We start from the raw sequence: 18484 nt of genomic DNA, 5'->3' as shown, positions 1-18484 counted from the left end.
TCTATGGGAGCCCCACTGAAATGGAAAGGTGATGTGCACAAGTACATTTACTCTCCTTTTTACTTCAATGAGATTTCCAGTGTATTGTGCCTAAGGTTGCCTGAATGGCAAGCTGATCTAAGAAAGTAATATGCAGGGTGGAGACTATTATGGTAGAGCAAAAATGGGAAGCCCATCACCCTCTGCATATTGTTGGACCATAATTCGCATCAACCCAGCAAGCATGACCAATGGTCATGGATGATGGGTATTGTAGTCCAACAACACCTGGAAGACACCAGGTACTTTTAAAATAATTTACCAGCAGGCATACTTTAGCAGGCATTCACAGAATAATAATGAGTGCAAGTGAGATGCAATTGTTGCTTTCTTTGAACAGATTCTAATGATTCTGAAGGGACGCGGGTGGCGCTGTGGGTTAAAGCCTCAGCGCCTAGGGCTTGCCGATTGAAAGGTCGGCGGTTCGAATCCCCGCAGCGGGGTGCGCTCCCGCTGTTCGGTCCCAGCGCCTGCCAACCTAGCAGTTCGAAAGCACTCTCGGGTGCAAGTAGATAAATAGGGACCGCTTACTAGTGGGAAGGTAAACGGCGTTTCCGTGTGCGGCTCTGGCTCGCCAGAGCAGCGATGTCACGCTGGCCACATGACCCGGAAGTGTCTTCGGACAGCGCTGGCCCTTGGCCTCTTTGAGTGAGATGGGCGCACAACCCTAGAGTCTGTCAAGACTGGCCCGTACGGGCAGGGGTACCTTTACCTTTACCTTAATGATTCTGAAGGAAGCCTTAGTCTCTCATTCAGGATGTACCAGTCATTGCAGATCAGTCAGACACCTCAATATTTTGACTTTCTTTCACTACATACATAAAATCCATCACACAGAGATACAATTTCAGATTTTCTGTGTGGGTGGGGAAGAGGTGCAATGTCCAAATGCATTACAAATTAAAATTCTGGGGGAAACCCATGTACTTTCAGGATATGAGTTGTGATTATGTTCTTTATATCTCATAGTAACAATAACCAGTTCAAGCAGTTATGCACTCATTTTAAAAACAACAACAAAGTATCAGTTTCTTTACTTAACGAAACCACCCCTGTCTCATCTGGATTAAATCTCACTTTATTAGACCACATCCAGCCATAACAGACTTCAGACACTAGTTCAGGGTCTCTACTGCAACCCTGGAGTTGGATGGAAAGGAACGCAAGAGTTCAGTATCACAAGCGTACTGAAGAATTGTACTCCAGATCTCTGAACAAACACCCCCAGCAGTTTCATGTTAAATGGCACAGAAAACAAGATAAAACCCTGTGGGAACTCATAAGCTAATAGCCATGGGACTGAATTGTAGCCCTCCAACACCACTAACAAAGCCAGCTGGGTAATGCTTTCCCTGTCTAGCCTCAGAACAAGTTGTCCACCAGGCTGGTCAAGACAATGTTCAAAGATAGTTTATTAAGGATCAAGAACATCAGTATTATCCAGATATATCTGGAGCTGATTACTGCCATATGCTTAACAACCACTTTGCCCAAAAATTGTATGTTAGACACAGGTCAGTAATTCTCCAGGAGGTAAAGAAGGCTTTTTTGAGAGAATTCCTTACCAAGCTTCCTTCAGGAAGTTTGTATCTTGGTTTTCTCTGTGGAAGCATTCATAATCTCCTCTACCCACCCAGCTATTCTGTCTCTGATTACTTCAATAAACCAGAATGACCAACAATTAAGAACACAGGTGGTCATCTCACCTCCACACTTCCAGGGATCTTTTCTACAAGCTAAAGATGAAAGATAACCATAGGAAGAAGATGGACAGAAGAGACCACATACCGCCAGATGGTTGTGGTCTACCGTGGCCACAGCAGGTTGAGACATCCTCCTGGCTTTGTTGTCCACTGGCTGAACTGATTGCTGGAGCTCACCTGTAGCTGCAGCCCATCACAGGTGAGCTATGGGGCGTGTTTGGGTCCAGTCTCTGGATGTAAAAGCCAGCCGCACTCAGGCCTTGGCCTCAGCCATTGTTGGATTCCTTCCCCCTCCACACACACACTCTTTATGTTTGTGGGCTGTCTAAGGGTAGTGGCCAGGACTTTGCCAAATCAACCAGCAGTTGGGTTGGTTGACTGATGCACACCCAATGCCTAAAGCACTGTTTTGTGGGTGTGACAGCCACCATTTCCCCTCCATAATTCTCTTGAACAATGCTGATTCTGGAACATTGTGGAGAATGCAAAAGGGTGGCCATGTTGCCAGCAAAGCTATTCCCCGGCTTAGGAAGGAAAAAAGAAGTTGTGCTGTTGCAGCTACTACTGCTAATGGTAAGCCCCAACTCTGAGAAACCATCCCTCTATGGAAATTCATTGGGATGGCCCATTCTGTTTCTCTGCCTACAAGTATGTGAAGAATTTCAAGACACCATTTGTGCATGGGTCTAGTTTGTTTGGGCTGGTCATGAGATTTCTTCCTCTGTCAGTTTTATCCCTACTGTTTTATCACCACCAGAAAACACAGAAGCTCTTAAAAGTGTGAGAGGTTGTTTAAGAGTAACTGTGTCAGCTGTCTGAGTCTGGAACATTTCCCCATTCCTGAGATTAAGCAGGGTTTTGAGGGAAGCACAAGTCATGGCAACAGGAAACTCCACCAAAGCCACCTGGGATCTAGTTGGATCTATCTAGCTAAGATTGTTACTGTATTAGAAGATAACATAGTCTGAGGTGGGGAATTGGATCCAGCTGGTGGCATGGGCCCAGAACTGCCTGCCCTCAATGACCCACTTTTGACAAGTCATATAATGTCAGGGGACAAAACATTAAAGGAAGAACTGAACATACATGCTAAGTGTGCTCCCAATCTTTCCTTTGCAGTCCCAGCTTTAATTTAAGTCAGGGCTGCAAAGGAAGCTTCTTCTTTGTTTGCAGTTGCAGCTTGAATTCAATTTGCAGCTGCCAAAGATTCCTGCTAGAATTGGGGCTTGCGTACAGAACTGAATTCCCGTCTTCCTTCCTCCTCGAAAAGGAGCTCTAGAGTGGACCCAATCCCCACAGGGCTTCCATTCAACACTGAATTTAAACATAAGATGAACCTCAGGCCAATGGCTTGTCTAGTCCAGCATCCTGTTCTCACACAAGTAGCCTCTGAGAAGACTAACAAGCTTCAGCACAAGAAACACTCTCCCCTCCCTTAGTTCCCAGAAACTGGTATTCAGAAACATTGTTGACTCTAGCTATGGAGGTAGAGCATGGCCATTGTGGCTAGTAACCATCAATAGCCGTCTCCTCCCCAAATTTGCCCAAGCCTCTTTTAAAGCCAGTTTAACAATTCAACTATGCACCTAACCCATGAACTATTATCTGTTACTTGCATATAGGGCATTGCCATGTTTAGTCCGGGTGGGCTGTACTGTTCCAGCATCCCTTTTTCTTCCTCCAACGTATACTGGTACATGTTGCACATGTTAGTTTGCAATGAATCTTGAAGGCACAAGCTGCTGCTCAGTACAGAGGTAGTCACCTGATTTGGAATTTCCTGGGTGTACCAATTGCATGGTATGCCTAATCTGCATTACATAAATAATGTGTGGCTAGGATGCTTATCTTTCCTCATATGCAACAGTAACATACGTTGTGTGATTGAAACCCTGATCATATGCCTTTATTCTGCACTCCTCATGAAGACAACGGGCTCTTCAGAAGATGCATCACACATCTTACTCTACAATTTTATAAACAGAGTGCATTAGCATGACGTAAATATATTATCGCGGGTGGGAATCAAATGCAGAACATGACATGTAGTGTTTTACACTGAGGGTCTAAGGAAGCCACGGTGCGAGGGCAGATGCATGCTGCAATATCTTAGCTCAGCTGGATGTGTAACCGATCGGCAGAGCTGTAAAATAATAATAATAATAATAATAATAATAATAATAATAATAATAATAATAAATAATAATAATGAATGCAGGATTTCATTTGAGAAGGAGCAGAATTTTCCCCGGCACAGCTAAGACCGGTATCTGGAACATTCACTCCACCTTGGCTGTTGCTGCTTTACAGAGAAGTTCATATTACCATGTTGCCTTAAAACAGTTTGAGATTTTCCTCCTTGGAGAAAGAGCTGCCTTCCAGTAATCTGGGGTCTGTTTTATTAAAATCCTATCTGAACTCTGTGCAGCTATGGTCCTCAAATGAGTCATACAATAACAATTCCCAGTTTGTAGCCAGTTCTCCAGAGAGGCAGAAGAAAAACGAAGCTGTTTCCTTTTAAGGGAATCAGATCTGTTTGCTGTGATAAACTTCTCTCCAGTCCTATTTGAAGACATTCTCCATAGCCCAAGAACTGATAGTTACAAAACCACCAACCTCCTTTTATTTGGAAGATAAACACGCATTAAGAGCAGAGAGCTTTGCTGAACATGCTACGCTACCATGTACATCTATGCAGTGACCGATACGAGAGTGCTACATATCATATAGCATTATAGAAATTAGGACATAACCTGGAAAGTTTCTTTTAGCCACTCTTGAAAACTTTAAAAAGTGAATAACGTTCCAAGTTCACACAAGCACATGATGTTGTCTGCAGCACAAGAGTCCTGTTCATGCATTACTCGTGTGTAGGGCCTAATTATGTGGACCACGGAGAGAGGCTCCACTTCTAGCTTTCCCCCAATATCATGGCTTCGTCATTCAGCAACAAGCGCTATCCCAGCTTTCCTGGCATCCGCATGTAGCATAGCAAGGCAAATGCCAGGAACCATAAGCTTGATAGTGTCCATCTCTGTTCATTCCAGCTTACTTGGTTTTTAAAGACTTACTTTTTAAAAAATAGCCTCCTGAAGAGAAGCTTCTGACAAGGCAGCAGCCATCATCTGCCTTACCTACACCTCAGCTGGTATCAGGCATAGAGTCATCCGATGATGAATCAGATACACCAGAGCTCCAGGGCCCTCTGAATGCTGAGGATTCCCTTGAGGGGTAAGGTTGCCAGACCTTCAGGGGTGACCTGGAGTCTCCAGATGGCAAGTAGAGGGTTGAGAGTATTCTTCACATGAGTAAGGGGCCTACATGTGAGCAATGATAGTTCACTGCCAAAAGCTGTCATTTTGGAGGCCAGAGTATATAAGGTGTCCAGACCCTTCAAGTGTCCCTATTTTCCAGGGACTGTCCCAGATTTACAGGAGCTGTCCTGGTTTCTGATTTGATCCCAGAATGTCCTGCTTTCCCTTAGGATGTCCCTATTTATATTGGAGAATTGTTGGAAGGTATGGGAGTCTAGTTTTGCTGCCTTGCTACGTTGCAACCTACTTGAATCTCTGTGACATTGACCTTGAACTGTTGCCTGATTTTGTCTTTGAACCTAGACTGATTGGACATAGACTGATTCTTTCTGCTTGACCCTTGGTTTCTTTGGGCTGTGATCACCTTGGTGAGTACTTAGGTAATAATAATAATAATAATAATAATAATTTATTATTTGTACCCCGCCCATCTGGCTGGGTTTCCCCAGCCACTCTGGGCGGCTTCCAACAAAGATGATAAATACACTGAAATGTCACATATTAAAAACTTCCCTGAACAGGGGTGCCTTCAACTGGGACTCTTGCTTCTGAGGGCATCTCCCAGAGTGTGGCATCATCATAGTTTCCCATAATGCCTCTGAGTCCCAACTGAGGGACCAAGGGAATTCTGGTGAAACTAATATGACGGTGGCGTCAGCTTCCTCACACCAGTGCTTCTCTTTGGCATGCAGGCCACTGTCCATCCCTGCAGTTGCTCACTACTGCTGCCAACCCTACTGTCCCTTGCAAAGTTGCAGGGAACTCAATAGGATGGTGTAGCCCAGGGCATCCTCATACCTGGCACCACTGTTGGCACATAGCTTCATTGTTTAAAACAGAATCTCCCTGGAGCTGTATAAATATTTGTGGCTACCCCTCCCCCATGTGACATGACTGGTGGAAAATTGCTTGAGTTCACTTCTAGTTGTCACAAGGAGATGGACAACTACTATGGAATGTCCTTCTCTCCTTGGCTTGGTTCCATTAAAAATAATGAACCTGCCTTCACACCCAGGAAAGTCACGTGTTCCACTGCTGGAAACCAGGACACCGCAGAGCCACAAAATGAACAGTGATTGCTTCCTTCAGCACTAAATTTAATATTTACTATATTGGAATGTTGCTGTTTTTTTAGAGTTACAATCATTAAATATGTAAAATGATTTGAAACAGCCTAAGGTATTTAGTTTTTTCTTTTTCTTTTTAGCTATTTTTCTGCTTTGGCAAATAACTAAATTCTTGCACACCAACCTGCAGCATGCTAATTAATTAGTCAACGTTGCTTAATCTCCCTGCAAACAACAAAAAATGGATAAAAAGGTTGTCTGAAAGCAATTTTGCTGAGTGAAGAGTGCATCTCTCTCTCCATTGGTGTGTTATTGCGTGCCATCATCATTACTTGCATCTCAAGTTAACTCTGGTGAAGGTAGGCGTGAATATTTCCTTTGTGTGTATCCTGCTATATGCCAGATCATCAAGATTAAGGATGAACAAAACAAGCTGAAAACTTGCTTCATTTTCAGAACTGCTAAAGCACAGTCCTCTACAAGGCGTTTCACTGACAGAGATTAAGGAAATAGCAGCTATAAAAACAAAACCAAACAAAATCCCTTGTAGTATTTCCCTTTAGATCTGAGCTCCACAGGGCACACCAAGCCCCAGGAGGAGGTCAAATACATCAGAATGGAATTGAACAGGAAATGGATTTGGCTACATCTGCTCCCTGTCATATACACAGGGCTACCCCACAATATACTTGGTGAAAAAGAAAAATAATCCAGAGAAAAAGGCCGACATTGACACAAGGTATTTGTCTTGGGAATAATGTCTGACACTGGCTAGTCAGAGTTAGTTTTCAAAAACAAAAAAGTTTGCTTTTTTTAATACAACAAAGTAGGAATAACTATGAAGATAATTAAAAGGAAAAGATGAGAACTGGCATCAAACTTCACTGAAGCAGGTAAATCAAACAGGTCTGTGGTCATTGGATATGAATATGGAAATCATTGGTTCAAATCCTGCTAATTCATGACAATTAAAAGTAAAGGTAAAGGTACCCCTGCCCGTACGGGCCAGTCTTGACAGACTCTAGGGTTGTGCGCCCATCTCACTCAAAGAGGCCAAGGGCCAGCGCTGTCCGAAGACACTTCCGGGTCACGTGACCAGCGTGACATCGCTGCTCTGGCGAGCCAGAGCCGCACACGGAAACGCCGTTTACCTTCCCGCTAGTAAGCGGTCCCTATTTATCTACTTGCACCCGGGGGTGCTTTCGAACTGCTAGGTTGGCAGGCGCTGGGACCGAAAAGCGGGAGCGCACCCCGCCGCGGGGATTCGAACCGCCGACCTTTCGATCGGCAAGCCCTAGGCACTGAGGCTTTAACCCACAGCGCCACCCGCGTCCCGTCATTCATGACAATTGCTATGTGGCTTTTGACAAGTCACATAAGCCCCTTTGGGATGTACTGGAGGGACAATCATGTTTTCAATGAATGCATGTAGGCCATGATGGAGGAATTGTTTGCTGGGATCTGTTCCCTATGCAGCATATATTTCTTCACAACTCTGCAATAGGCCTACATGTAAATGCCCCTCTCCTTGTACGCCAGGTTTCCTAATCCCACTAATATGCACAAGGGGCAAATTTAGGGGTGGGGGAGAAATTAGAGTCAGTTTGCATCTAAAGCCAACCTACCTAGTTTGCACTTTCTGAAGCAATATGTACAGCTATCTTTTGACACAAACATTCACCTGAATTTTGCAGTGGGATTTTTTTCAGCCATGTAATGTGTACAAAATACATAAACTAATGTAAAGTGAGCATATAAATGCATATGTTTCTGAAAGTCATGTAGAAAAATCCATTCAATTCAGCTACAATTTTGGGTATTATTTCTTTGCAGGGCAGTCCTAAGCACATTTACGCAGAGGTACGTCTTACTTAGTTCAATGGGACTTGCACCCTAGAACTTCAAATTGCAGCCTTGGTTTAGATTTCTTTGTAGATGTGTTTGTTTTTCCTTCCCTTTTAACACAGCCACAGCATTATCAGATATATTAGACTGAGGACATTCATCTAGTATATTACAATCTTGCACCATCTTTATGCAGGGCCAGAATGAGTACCTGGGATTCTTTGCCATGACCCATTGTTGAAGCTTGTCCTGGCCCTTCTATACATTTTCCCCTCTGGTCCAGGCTTCCTCAACCTCAGTCCTCCAGATGTTTCTGGCCTACAACTCCCATGATCCCTAGCTAGCAGGACCAGTGGTCAGGGATGATGGTCTCAAAACATCTGGAGGGCCGAGGATGAGGAAGCCTGCTCTAGTCAAACACTCTGCACCAGGCAGCTGGATTAAGCTTTCATTTTAATGTCTCACAATGCCCCAACATGGGATTGTACTGAGGCTACCATGGGAAATTAAAGTGGTAGCTAGACCCATATTTTAGAATCCAAACAGAACTTAGAGCATATGAACGATTCATAAAACATTTCAACACACACTGTAACATTTCTGAATAAGTCGTAAATTTATGAGAGCAATGTCAATAGAAACAGGCAATGAACAATAGGCAATAAACATATTTAAAGCCATAAAGTGGTATCCTAAAGTTAAATGGTATTTATCAGTCAAAGTTATGTTTCATTTTATTAATGATTTTCGCAAAAACTGGTCTGATGACAGCAACCGTTAGCCTTGCTGTTGTGTTCAATGTATCAAATTTCTAAGTAGGAATCTAACATATGGTGTCAGTTTTTGTCTCCAGATTACCAGTCATGTATGCTTTCATAAACGGCCTCAACTGTTGTGGCATTATCTTCATTAATCTAATTCTGAGGAACAGTCCATTCCAACACTCTCAGCTGTAAAAACTACAAAAGTCAGCTCAGCTTTCTCCAGGAAACAGACTTTAAAGGACTGGATAGCCTTTAAACAGATGTCAGAAGTAATTACCATTGTAAATGAAAATAAAGTTAAGATGTGTGCCGTTTCCTGTTCCTTTTATTATTTTGACCTGAAACTTACCTTTCCCTTATAGAGCTGCATAGAATCATTAATAAAATATTTGTGTTCAACAAGGGAATTCTTTTCCAAAAGTTTATGTGCCGCCAATGCATAATAATCAATCTTCTATAACTCAGTTCTTATAAACCTTCTGCTTCTTTATGAGTAGTTGTCTGAGACTCAGGGCTGCTAATTCTAGTGTTACTCTGCTTGATGGCATACAAGGAAATGGATGGGAAATGGCTGGTTTATGATTCTTGTAACCTAAGAACTGTCAGGTGTTCCAACCAGTTAGGTGACCTTCCCAAATGGTCACTGCACCAGTCTCTCACTAAAACCAATGGCCAAATCCCCATGGGTCTGAACGGCACTGTTCCAAATTGTGCTGACTGTTGCCCCTGTCCTGAGGTAGCTATCCTGGATTTTGCTATCAAGGCTGTAGATTCTAGCTAGTGCACATGAATAAATAGACTCCATGGTTGTCTTGTTTCCCATGATCACATGCACCAATCAGAGGGGATAGGCACCAGCTCAGCAACAACCAGCGTGGTCAAGGAGTCACTCTCCTAATGATGGAGCCACTGTGGAGTCACTTTCCTAATGATGGCATTGCTGCAGTTTACCAGGATGGACCTAAGGCATGGCTGGCAGTGACAAGGTCATGGCTGTGTGGGTATACTTATCTTATTGGAACCCCAAAATTATTGGTATGGTCCATTAGCATTCTATACAGTACACAAAACATGTGACCATTGCTCAAGAAGGACCACGTAAATGTTCTGCATTTATAAGAAATTGTGTCCTTTTTAGTATTGCAGCCCCCATACTTTGGAACTCCCTATCTATTGACATCAGGCAGGTGCTTTCACTATCTCTTTTTTGTGCCTGCTAGAAACATCTTTGTCTAGGCAAGACTATCCAAGCATGTTGAATGCTGGCATGTGTTTTAATCTTGTTTTTAGCCTGTCATTTGTTTCATTCATTCATTCATCATCCAACCCATCTGGCTGGGATGCCCCACCCACTTTTAAATAGTTGGGTTTTTTATTGATTTTTATTATTATTACTCTTTTTGTAAACTGGTTTGAGGTTTCATTACAATCAAGCAGTAAACAAACAAACAAATGATATGTGAAATGAAGGGGAGTTATTGTGATATTGTGATATTACTTCAAAACTATTGGTTAAAGTTTAAAAATCACTACAGGTTTATTTCTTATTTTATTAATCCCCCTTTTTTAATCTTGCTCTTCATAGGACCATGCACCCATCTATCCAATTTTATTCTTCCTTCAACAAACCTGTGAGGTAGGGAATGCTTTCTTTGCTATCTTCTACTATAATTTATAGGACATATTATGCCCAAAGGTTCTATAGATATGTGTATGCCTAGGACTGGGATTTGGCCATTGTGTTTGTGTAGTTTTCAACAAAGACTTCACCTAGAAGTCCCAAATTCAGCTGAATTCTGCCACAATTTTCATCCACAGAAGAGTCCTCTGTCTCTGATCATACGACCTAACCGAGCAACAATGGCGAAAGCCAAGTGTTTGATCTGATTTAAGCAGTCGGCTGATGCTTTATTTTTAGTGTCACCTAGTGGTACCAACTGTATGTTTTTGTTAATTGTGTTCAAGAGGGCTTTTTTCTAGGCCAGCTATGCAAATCAAAATCTGATGAAAACAGCAAGTGAGGGGCAAACAAGAGATGCATGCAATATGTCTTTGTTCTCAGTTACTATTTCAATGCCTTGTTTGTTCAAATAAAGGACAAGGATTAGTGTCTCCCCCAAACCTCAAACTAATTATTGCACTGTGCCCGGTTCTCTCTAAAGATTTCACCACGTCACTTCTCATTAGATTATTTTATAATGCACCCAAGTTGGTTTTAACAATGGCCACAATAGAGGAAGGCCTGTTATGCTTTCCCCACTGAAGAGTAATGTAGGTCTGAATTTCAAACCACTCTTTTAGCCAAAATTGTTCCCATGAGACGCTGAAAACCGCAAGAGCCACTCAGCAGCCAATCCATCCAAGTTCTTTCCCTATTGTTAATATTATTTACAGCAGCCTTCCCTGGCCGGATACTCTTCAGATAGTTTGGACTACAGCTCCCAGAATCTCCAGCTATTGGCCACGGTAGCTGGAGCTGATGGGAGCTGGGAGTCCAAAGCATCTGAAGGGCACCAGATTAGGTAATGCTGTTTGACCATTAAAAACTGAAACTGCAAGCAAACATTCAATCAATCAATCAATCAATCAATCAGTCACATCTATTACTACTTCAGTACTCAATCTGCTTGAGTATTCCATCCTTAAAATCCATCTGTAATGCTAACAGGGAAGTTATTCCAGGAGTTATTAAATGTGGACTTGAGATATCTAACCTTCAGTTAAGGGTGTACACTTGGTTGGATTAAAACATTATGCTGATCCATGGTTCTATTTATTTATACCCCACTATTTTCACTGAAAGGAACTCACCCTTCCTACAAGTAGCTGGGGAGAGAATTTAAAGAGCCTTTGCTTTCACATCTAGCAGTTAACAGCACCATCTGATTCACACCAACTTCACCTTTGGACAAATAAAATAACTGGCTAATTTCAAGCAAGTTTTCATCAAACAGTAGTTTCCAAAGCTGGCTTGCTGAAACTATAGTTAGTGCTAACCACAGTTCTCAGTTCAGACTACACAGTTAACTAAAAGTGGAAACACAACATTCCAAACTCTCTTGGCTACATGGGAAGGGATGAAGGGAAGGTGGAGCTCTCGTGCCCAGGAGAAGGCTTGGTTTCTTTATGTTCCCTAAACCATGTGACTTCCAAATGTGGTCTTTATATTGTAGTGTAGAGGTGGCTAAACATTATACTGTGGGTTCCATGGCCAATGGTCAAGGATGAGAGGAACAGTAGTCTAACATTTGGAAGGCCATCGGTTCACTAGCCTTGTTGTAGTGAAACAGAGCTAACTACAGAAGGAATTGACCTATATTGCAACTTACAGTATATTTTCACAAGTCTTCACATTCAAAACCTTAATCACAAGGCATATAATCCATCCCCAAAAGATGAATGAATGAAGAAGCAGTCCATCAGGATGGACACAATAGAATAGAACTCTGCTGGGCACTTTGCCGACCAACATTCCCAAGCATGTGGTCTCATGAATCATGGAGATGAATCATGACCCAGGTGTTTTCAGAAGTTACTTTACCCTTGCTTATGCATAAGATACAGACATCAAATTACAGCTTGTTCATTGCATTTGTTCTTATGTAATAGCAAGCTAAAATGTGCACTCGTATACTGATCTAGTGCCATCTTTTTACTACTGTCCTAGAAGACAGCTAAATTATTATTATTTTCTTGCCTGGGACTTGATTTCCCTCCTAGTTTCATTAGCCATGAAATTATTCTTGCCTTCCAGATTATTTCCATATGCTTTTAAAAACCCGGCCAATTAAATTTGGCAGCTAGCCTTTGAAGCAAGTGATACAAAAGTGAATGTCATGCAGAAAAAAGAACCCAACAAATGTAATGACGAACATGAATCATTTCAGTTACCCAAATTTGGACTGTAAATCTTCCATCCTGGTTCAGAATAATAGACTGGCCTAACCAGAAAGGTTTATTCCAATCTAGTCCATGCACAGTAAACTAGAATGAATGGATTTACCCCATTGATTTAGTGACCTCAGCTGGCCCAAATATTGTGGAGTCTGAATACTTTGGATTTACTCCATTATGGACTGGGATGTTTGAATGCAAAGATCTCTCAAGGTGGCAGTAGGATAATATTCGTTTAGAAAGGCCAGTAGTTGCTTCCATCTTGACACTATGACTCAGTTTGGACAGCTCTCATAACAAGCCTGAGAGGAACATTAGGGTGTGAGAGGATGCCTGGTCAAAGGTCACTCAGTGAGCTTCATGGCTATTTCAACTCTAGTCCTGTTCCTAACTAGGTATATTTACTACACATATTGAATAGATTTGGCCCTATTAAGACTCTATCTTTGATTGCTATGTGCACCTTTTAAAAAGTTTATATATCCTTTATTTTATTTCTTCACACTCTCACATGTCTGTTTGGATACAAATATGTTTCCATTGGCTGCCGCACAGTTAACTAGCATTGCATTAGCATGATTGCTTATTTGGTACAATGCCCAAAAGACAGATAAGTTTACATGAGAAGAAGAAAAACTGCTCACTGTTAAGGGTAACACAAAGATTAGATAATGGCTGTCAAAAAACAACAACCCTCAATATGATATGCACAACTGTCATAGGAACACTATTGTTCATATAAAACTGCTCTTTCATTTATTTACCTTTTATTCTTACATGGCTTGGAATTTCTTCAAATAAACATTTTAACACCTTCAGAGTAGGTACAACCCAGAGGAATATTATTTAGACCCGTGAGTTAGAACTTTGCTACACTCTTGCCTCCTTTCCATACAAAAGACCGCCAGAGTGGAAGCCACTTTCCCATGATTTAACCTCATCACAGGAGGGCACTTGTGTATATTCTAGCCACAGAGCTGGGTTGGATCATGTGGGTCTTCCCCATGTGATCAGTTTAATGGTCTATCAGGTTCTGACCATTATCCATGATGGCTAGGAGGGGATCAACATTTGAAAGGCCACAGCTTTCCAAACCCTGGTCTAAATCAAATGCTTGGCTCCTTATCCCAGTGTGCATATATCCAGGAGGACAGAAGAGGGGAGAGAAAAACAGATTAAAGCACTTCAAGAAGTTTTCAGTGCCAGGCAGGCCTGGGACCCTATAATTCCATACAACAGCCTAGATGCTAGAACAGGATACTTAGAAGCTTTGCTGAGTCACTAGTTCTCTTGGGAAATCTCAATATCAGAACATACTGGAAGTTTGGCAGTCTTCCCTCTCCCTCATAGGCAAATAGTATGCTGGGAAAGATTAGAACCCAAGAGAGTCCCATGACTATCATGGATTTTTGTGTGTGAGAGGGTTGCTTCAAACAAGCCCCCTTTTCCCAAGCTTGCTATTTTTTAAACAAGAAATTAAAAGCATTTCATCTCATTTGTTTTATATTACAGCCCATGGCTCAGGCCAATAGTGTTCAGATCAGTCGACAAAAAGAGGACAGCAAAGTGAAGCACTGAACTGGAGTGGAGCTGGGAATCACTTGAGGAGATTCTAATATTCTATCACGGGCCTATCAAAATGCTATTCTCCCTTTTTTCTTGCTTTTATTTCTTTGTTTGCATGCAGCCAAAAATGACAAAGGGTTGGATCCTGAGTTGCGCTTTTGGTGGAGTTATCTTTTAGTGGAGGCTCTTTTTGTGTGTGTCAATTTCTTCTTCCCTCCGTACCCCTCTGGAAAAGTTTTCCAGAGGGCCGGGAGGTGCTCTAAAGCAGGTCTGGGACTCTGTAGAGGGAAGGGGAGATTGCAATTTATTTACTGTATTTATAACAAACTTTTAAATCTAAGGAACTCAAGGTGGAATACATGGTTCTGACCCACCACATTTGATCCCCACAACAATCCTGTGAAGTAGGTTAGGATAAGATGAGAAGCAGTGACTGGCCCAAGGTCACCCAGTGAGCTTCATGGGCAAGTGGGGAGTTGAAGAGGTCCTAGTCCAAAGCCTTAACCACCATACTACACTGGCTCACATTAGCAAGAAGCACCTCCCTACTCCCTTCTTCCAGTGAGTAGCCTCTGCTAGATCTCAGTGCCTTCAGATCAGCAGCCATTTTGGACTAGAGTGGATGAACCTATCAATTTTCTGTTCTCTCTTTTTTTTCATTTTCCCAATCTTAAATTTTAAAAAGTCTTATTTAAATTCTTCAGCATTTTAGTGTGGATTTCTCCTAGTAAATACACTTGTATGTGGCTTTTAACAAACATGCAGTTTTGCAAGCAATTTTCCATAATGCTTTGCATTTCTGCATGTTATTTTCACTAATATGTGCATTTTTGTACATTTTCTTGGCTGGAGATTGCCAAATTGGGGAGATCGTAACTTTCGAGTGATGGTTGTATTTCAGTTCGCTTAGTGTTTCAGAAAATGCAGATTTGCTAAATTCACCTGTGAATGTGAAATGCATCTTATTTCTCCATCAACACTAGTTTGAGCCCAATCCAAAACTGAATGCACCTTGAAGACTAAGACGTTTATTATGGTCTAAGCTTCAGTGTGCTATAGTTTATTTCACTCAACTGTTGATTCCACAGGTTTCAATGAAATGATACCACCAAGTACAATTGCTGAGTAGCCTCCCATTCATTTCAGAGTGTTTTCTCCAAATATACTTTTGAAACACTTTTTCATGCAATAGGTACATGAGTCTATGGAATTCACTGCCACAATTTGTGGTCATCTAAGACATTAGCTTAGATTACTATTTAAATATTTTATTTTTTGGGATTTGGTGTACATATGAAGAATCGTCCTTGAAAAGACTATGAGGTGTGCTCACTAAGAAACACGTCCATGTAAAGAAGCAGTATTGCCTCCAAAATCCACAAAGCAAAGGGAAAGAACAGAGAGTGGCTATCTTGTGAGTTCCCACAAGGCTGCTATCAGAAAATAAATGCTGGTCTAAATGGATAATGGTTTGATCCAGAATGGTAATTGTTACATCCCTAGTGATAGGAATAATAGAACACAAAATTACCAGTTATGCTTGATTTGAATAAAATTGAATGTATGCAATTGCCTACCTCATAATGAAGTCCCACGGATGCAATATCTTTGTTTCTTATCCCTCAGATCTGATTATCCCTTTGCATAGATTCTTGTTTCACTTTTAGACTGTGGTCCCCCACCACAATCTATTTTATTTAAATAGTTTCTATTGCTTTCTCTCTCGAAAGTTTCACTAGGTGGCAGGATTCTGCTATCTCTTGCAAAGCAGCAGCTACATTCAAGAGGTGGGAAGCTTTTCTCTCTCAAAAAGAAATCTACTAGTATGTTGCCAGAATGTTTAATAATCAAATATCATGATACATGCATATGATATTTGTACATATGAACTGCCTAGAACCACTGTTTAAGAAAAAGCTAGTGTCTTTTTTCATATAGAGTGAGGCAATGTTCTTTACAAACAGAGGATAACTTTTAAAACATATTTGTAATCTTATACTTCCAAGTTATTTTGCTTAACTATTTGAAAAAACAAACTGGCCTAACAGGGCTGAAGAAAGTTGTCTTGAGCATCGCATCCATTTTAAACAGGCATCATGTTCTTAGTTACCTGTTTAGAAGAACTAGAAGACAATGAAAGTTCCTCATTCTCTTTTCCTTTCTTATTGAAACATAATCTTATGCATGTTTACTCAGAAGTAAATTTGATTGAATTAAATAATGCTTGATCCTAAGTGAAGTCATGCAATATATTTGTCTCACTGAATTCACTCAACTTGCTCCAAAATTAGTTTAGATAGCACTGTCATTTCCTGCTAAGTAAATATGCATAGGATAGGGCTGCCTCAGCCTACCTATTTCTTCAAGTTAAGATGTTCTGATTTATAGTAAGTAATCCAAAATTAAACCTAAAACTTACTCTCTCAAGCATTATGGACATAGAAGTGTCGTATTCAATGGTAAACACAAGTTGCTCCCCAAACACAATAAAATGGCACCCTAATTAATTCTCAGATTATTTTTTTAAAGAGTTCTAAAACATGATTCCCCCCCCCCATACAAAACTCCTGAAAATGCAGAAGATTTCAGAGTAACTTCTCACATGATCCATAATGCAGATCACAAATCTCCTACAAATTATTAAATATACATCAGGACATAAGCAGCATCTCATAAAAGCAATTCAGGCTGGTGTGAGGCTGATAAATATTAAGCAACAGTTTCATCAACATGCTTTCCAAGATTCCTCAAAACGGTAAGCACATTTTCTCTCTCGCAGCCATACATTCGTTCCTTTGCCAAGAAGACTAGAAGGAAAGTGTCACAAATCTCTCATCAAAGGAGGGCTTGCTAGTTGAAGTCCCAGAGTCCTAACTGTACAGAGTTCTTTCAACACCATTCAGCAAGTTCAACAGGAGCTAAAAGCCATCAGCATCTCATAGGACTTGAGTATTTTTCTGCAAGGCAGGAGGAAACCTTTGTACTTTGATCGACATAAGAAACTTTCAGAAATGTTAGCTTTTTAAAACTAAACTCAACTACTTAAGAATACACTTGAGAATTCCATTAACCCAAACCTAAATCTGGAGCCGGAATATAACCTTCATCAGGGTTTCTCAACTAGACATACTAACCCCTCTCCCAAGGAAACAAAACATCCTGCAGATACTTTCCTTTTCACAAAACATTGATAAAGACATTCTCACCATCCTACCTTGGCAATCTGCAAAGGCTGCTTTTCTTCCTTGCCACCTTGAAGTCTAAAGCCCCAGGGTGCTCCTCCAGTCATGGTGATGCAGATATAATCCCCAGTACCCATTTTTTTTTCCTTGGGGAGGTTAGGCAGTATTCATTTGCAGAAGTAATTTGAGGTGGGGGGAAAGAGAGAGAAATCCTAGATGCTGTGGATGTTCACTGAACTTGAAGCTTGCTTTCCCGTTTGGTGTTAGAAAGGGAGAGAGAGAAAGAGGCGCAAGCTCGCTCCTGCTGACACTGCCTGCACACTGCACTCTGTAGCATAGTCATTGACTGAGAGCGAGGGAGTTTTCCCGGACCAAGGGAACAGCCCACTCTTTCGTCAGTTGGCTCTGCTCAGCCCACCTTCATGGCAAAGCAAAATGATGTCAAGGAAGCACAAACGAAAGGTACTATTTGACCATGAGGCAGAAAAGGCTATATTTAAACCCAAGAGCATTTGCCCATGACAACTAAATCAAAACAGCAGAGACGAGGACTTGTAAATCTCCCCCAGACAGAGAGTTTACTTTTGTAAATGTTACCAGACTTGTTAAGTTACAATTGCAGCACGTTTTGTATTCTCCTAATCCAAACAAAGTGTGTATATATATTGGGAAGAGATGGGTTCACCCCCACTGCCCTCTTCTCTTATATACACTATATTGAAATGTCCCACTGAGAGTGGATTCGCAACAATGCTATTCACATTCATGGGGTTATTGCAATGATTAAGCAGCACCCTAGTCTTCCGAAGGTTTTAGCACATGTGGCCTTCTCTCTCCATTAAAGACTTTACAGGATTTCTAACCAGAAAACATCTAAGGTTGCCATAATGGCTTTTCTCCTACCGAAGAAGGGTACCAAATGCATTTTGCTCCGTGATGAATGCTCTCCAAACAGGCAGGTCATAAGCACTGGGTTTGCTTGGCATGTGACATCAGGGTATCAGAAGAGGTGGTGATGAACCAATTGGGAGGAGGATCTCACAGTGGAAGGGAGGGACGGGAAATCCCACACACAAAGGTGTCATGCTAATATGTAACCTTGGTGGGTGT

At 41.5% G+C, this 18484-nt stretch overlaps 1 protein-coding gene across 1 annotated transcript in view; it reads right to left on the bottom strand.

Moving 5' to 3' along the window:
• The window catches only part of SYNPO2 (synaptopodin 2), a 94160-nt gene extending 76454 nt beyond the window's left edge, over window positions 1-17706 (bottom strand). The window contains exon 1 of the mRNA XM_083457053.1: window positions 17407-17706. Coding sequence (XP_083313179.1) covers window positions 17407-17511 — 105 coding nt within the window. The 5' untranslated portion in view covers window positions 17512-17706. The remainder of the gene's footprint in view (window positions 1-17406) is intronic.
• Window positions 17707-18484: the final 778 nt, after the last annotated feature.

This window comes from Podarcis tiliguerta, assembly GCF_965153285.1.
Source record: "Podarcis tiliguerta genome assembly, chromosome: 9".
Lineage (NCBI taxonomy): Eukaryota > Metazoa > Chordata > Lepidosauria > Squamata > Lacertidae > Podarcis > Podarcis tiliguerta.
Note: the sequence above shows the minus strand (reverse complement) of the source record. Positions and strands in the feature narration are given on the sequence as shown.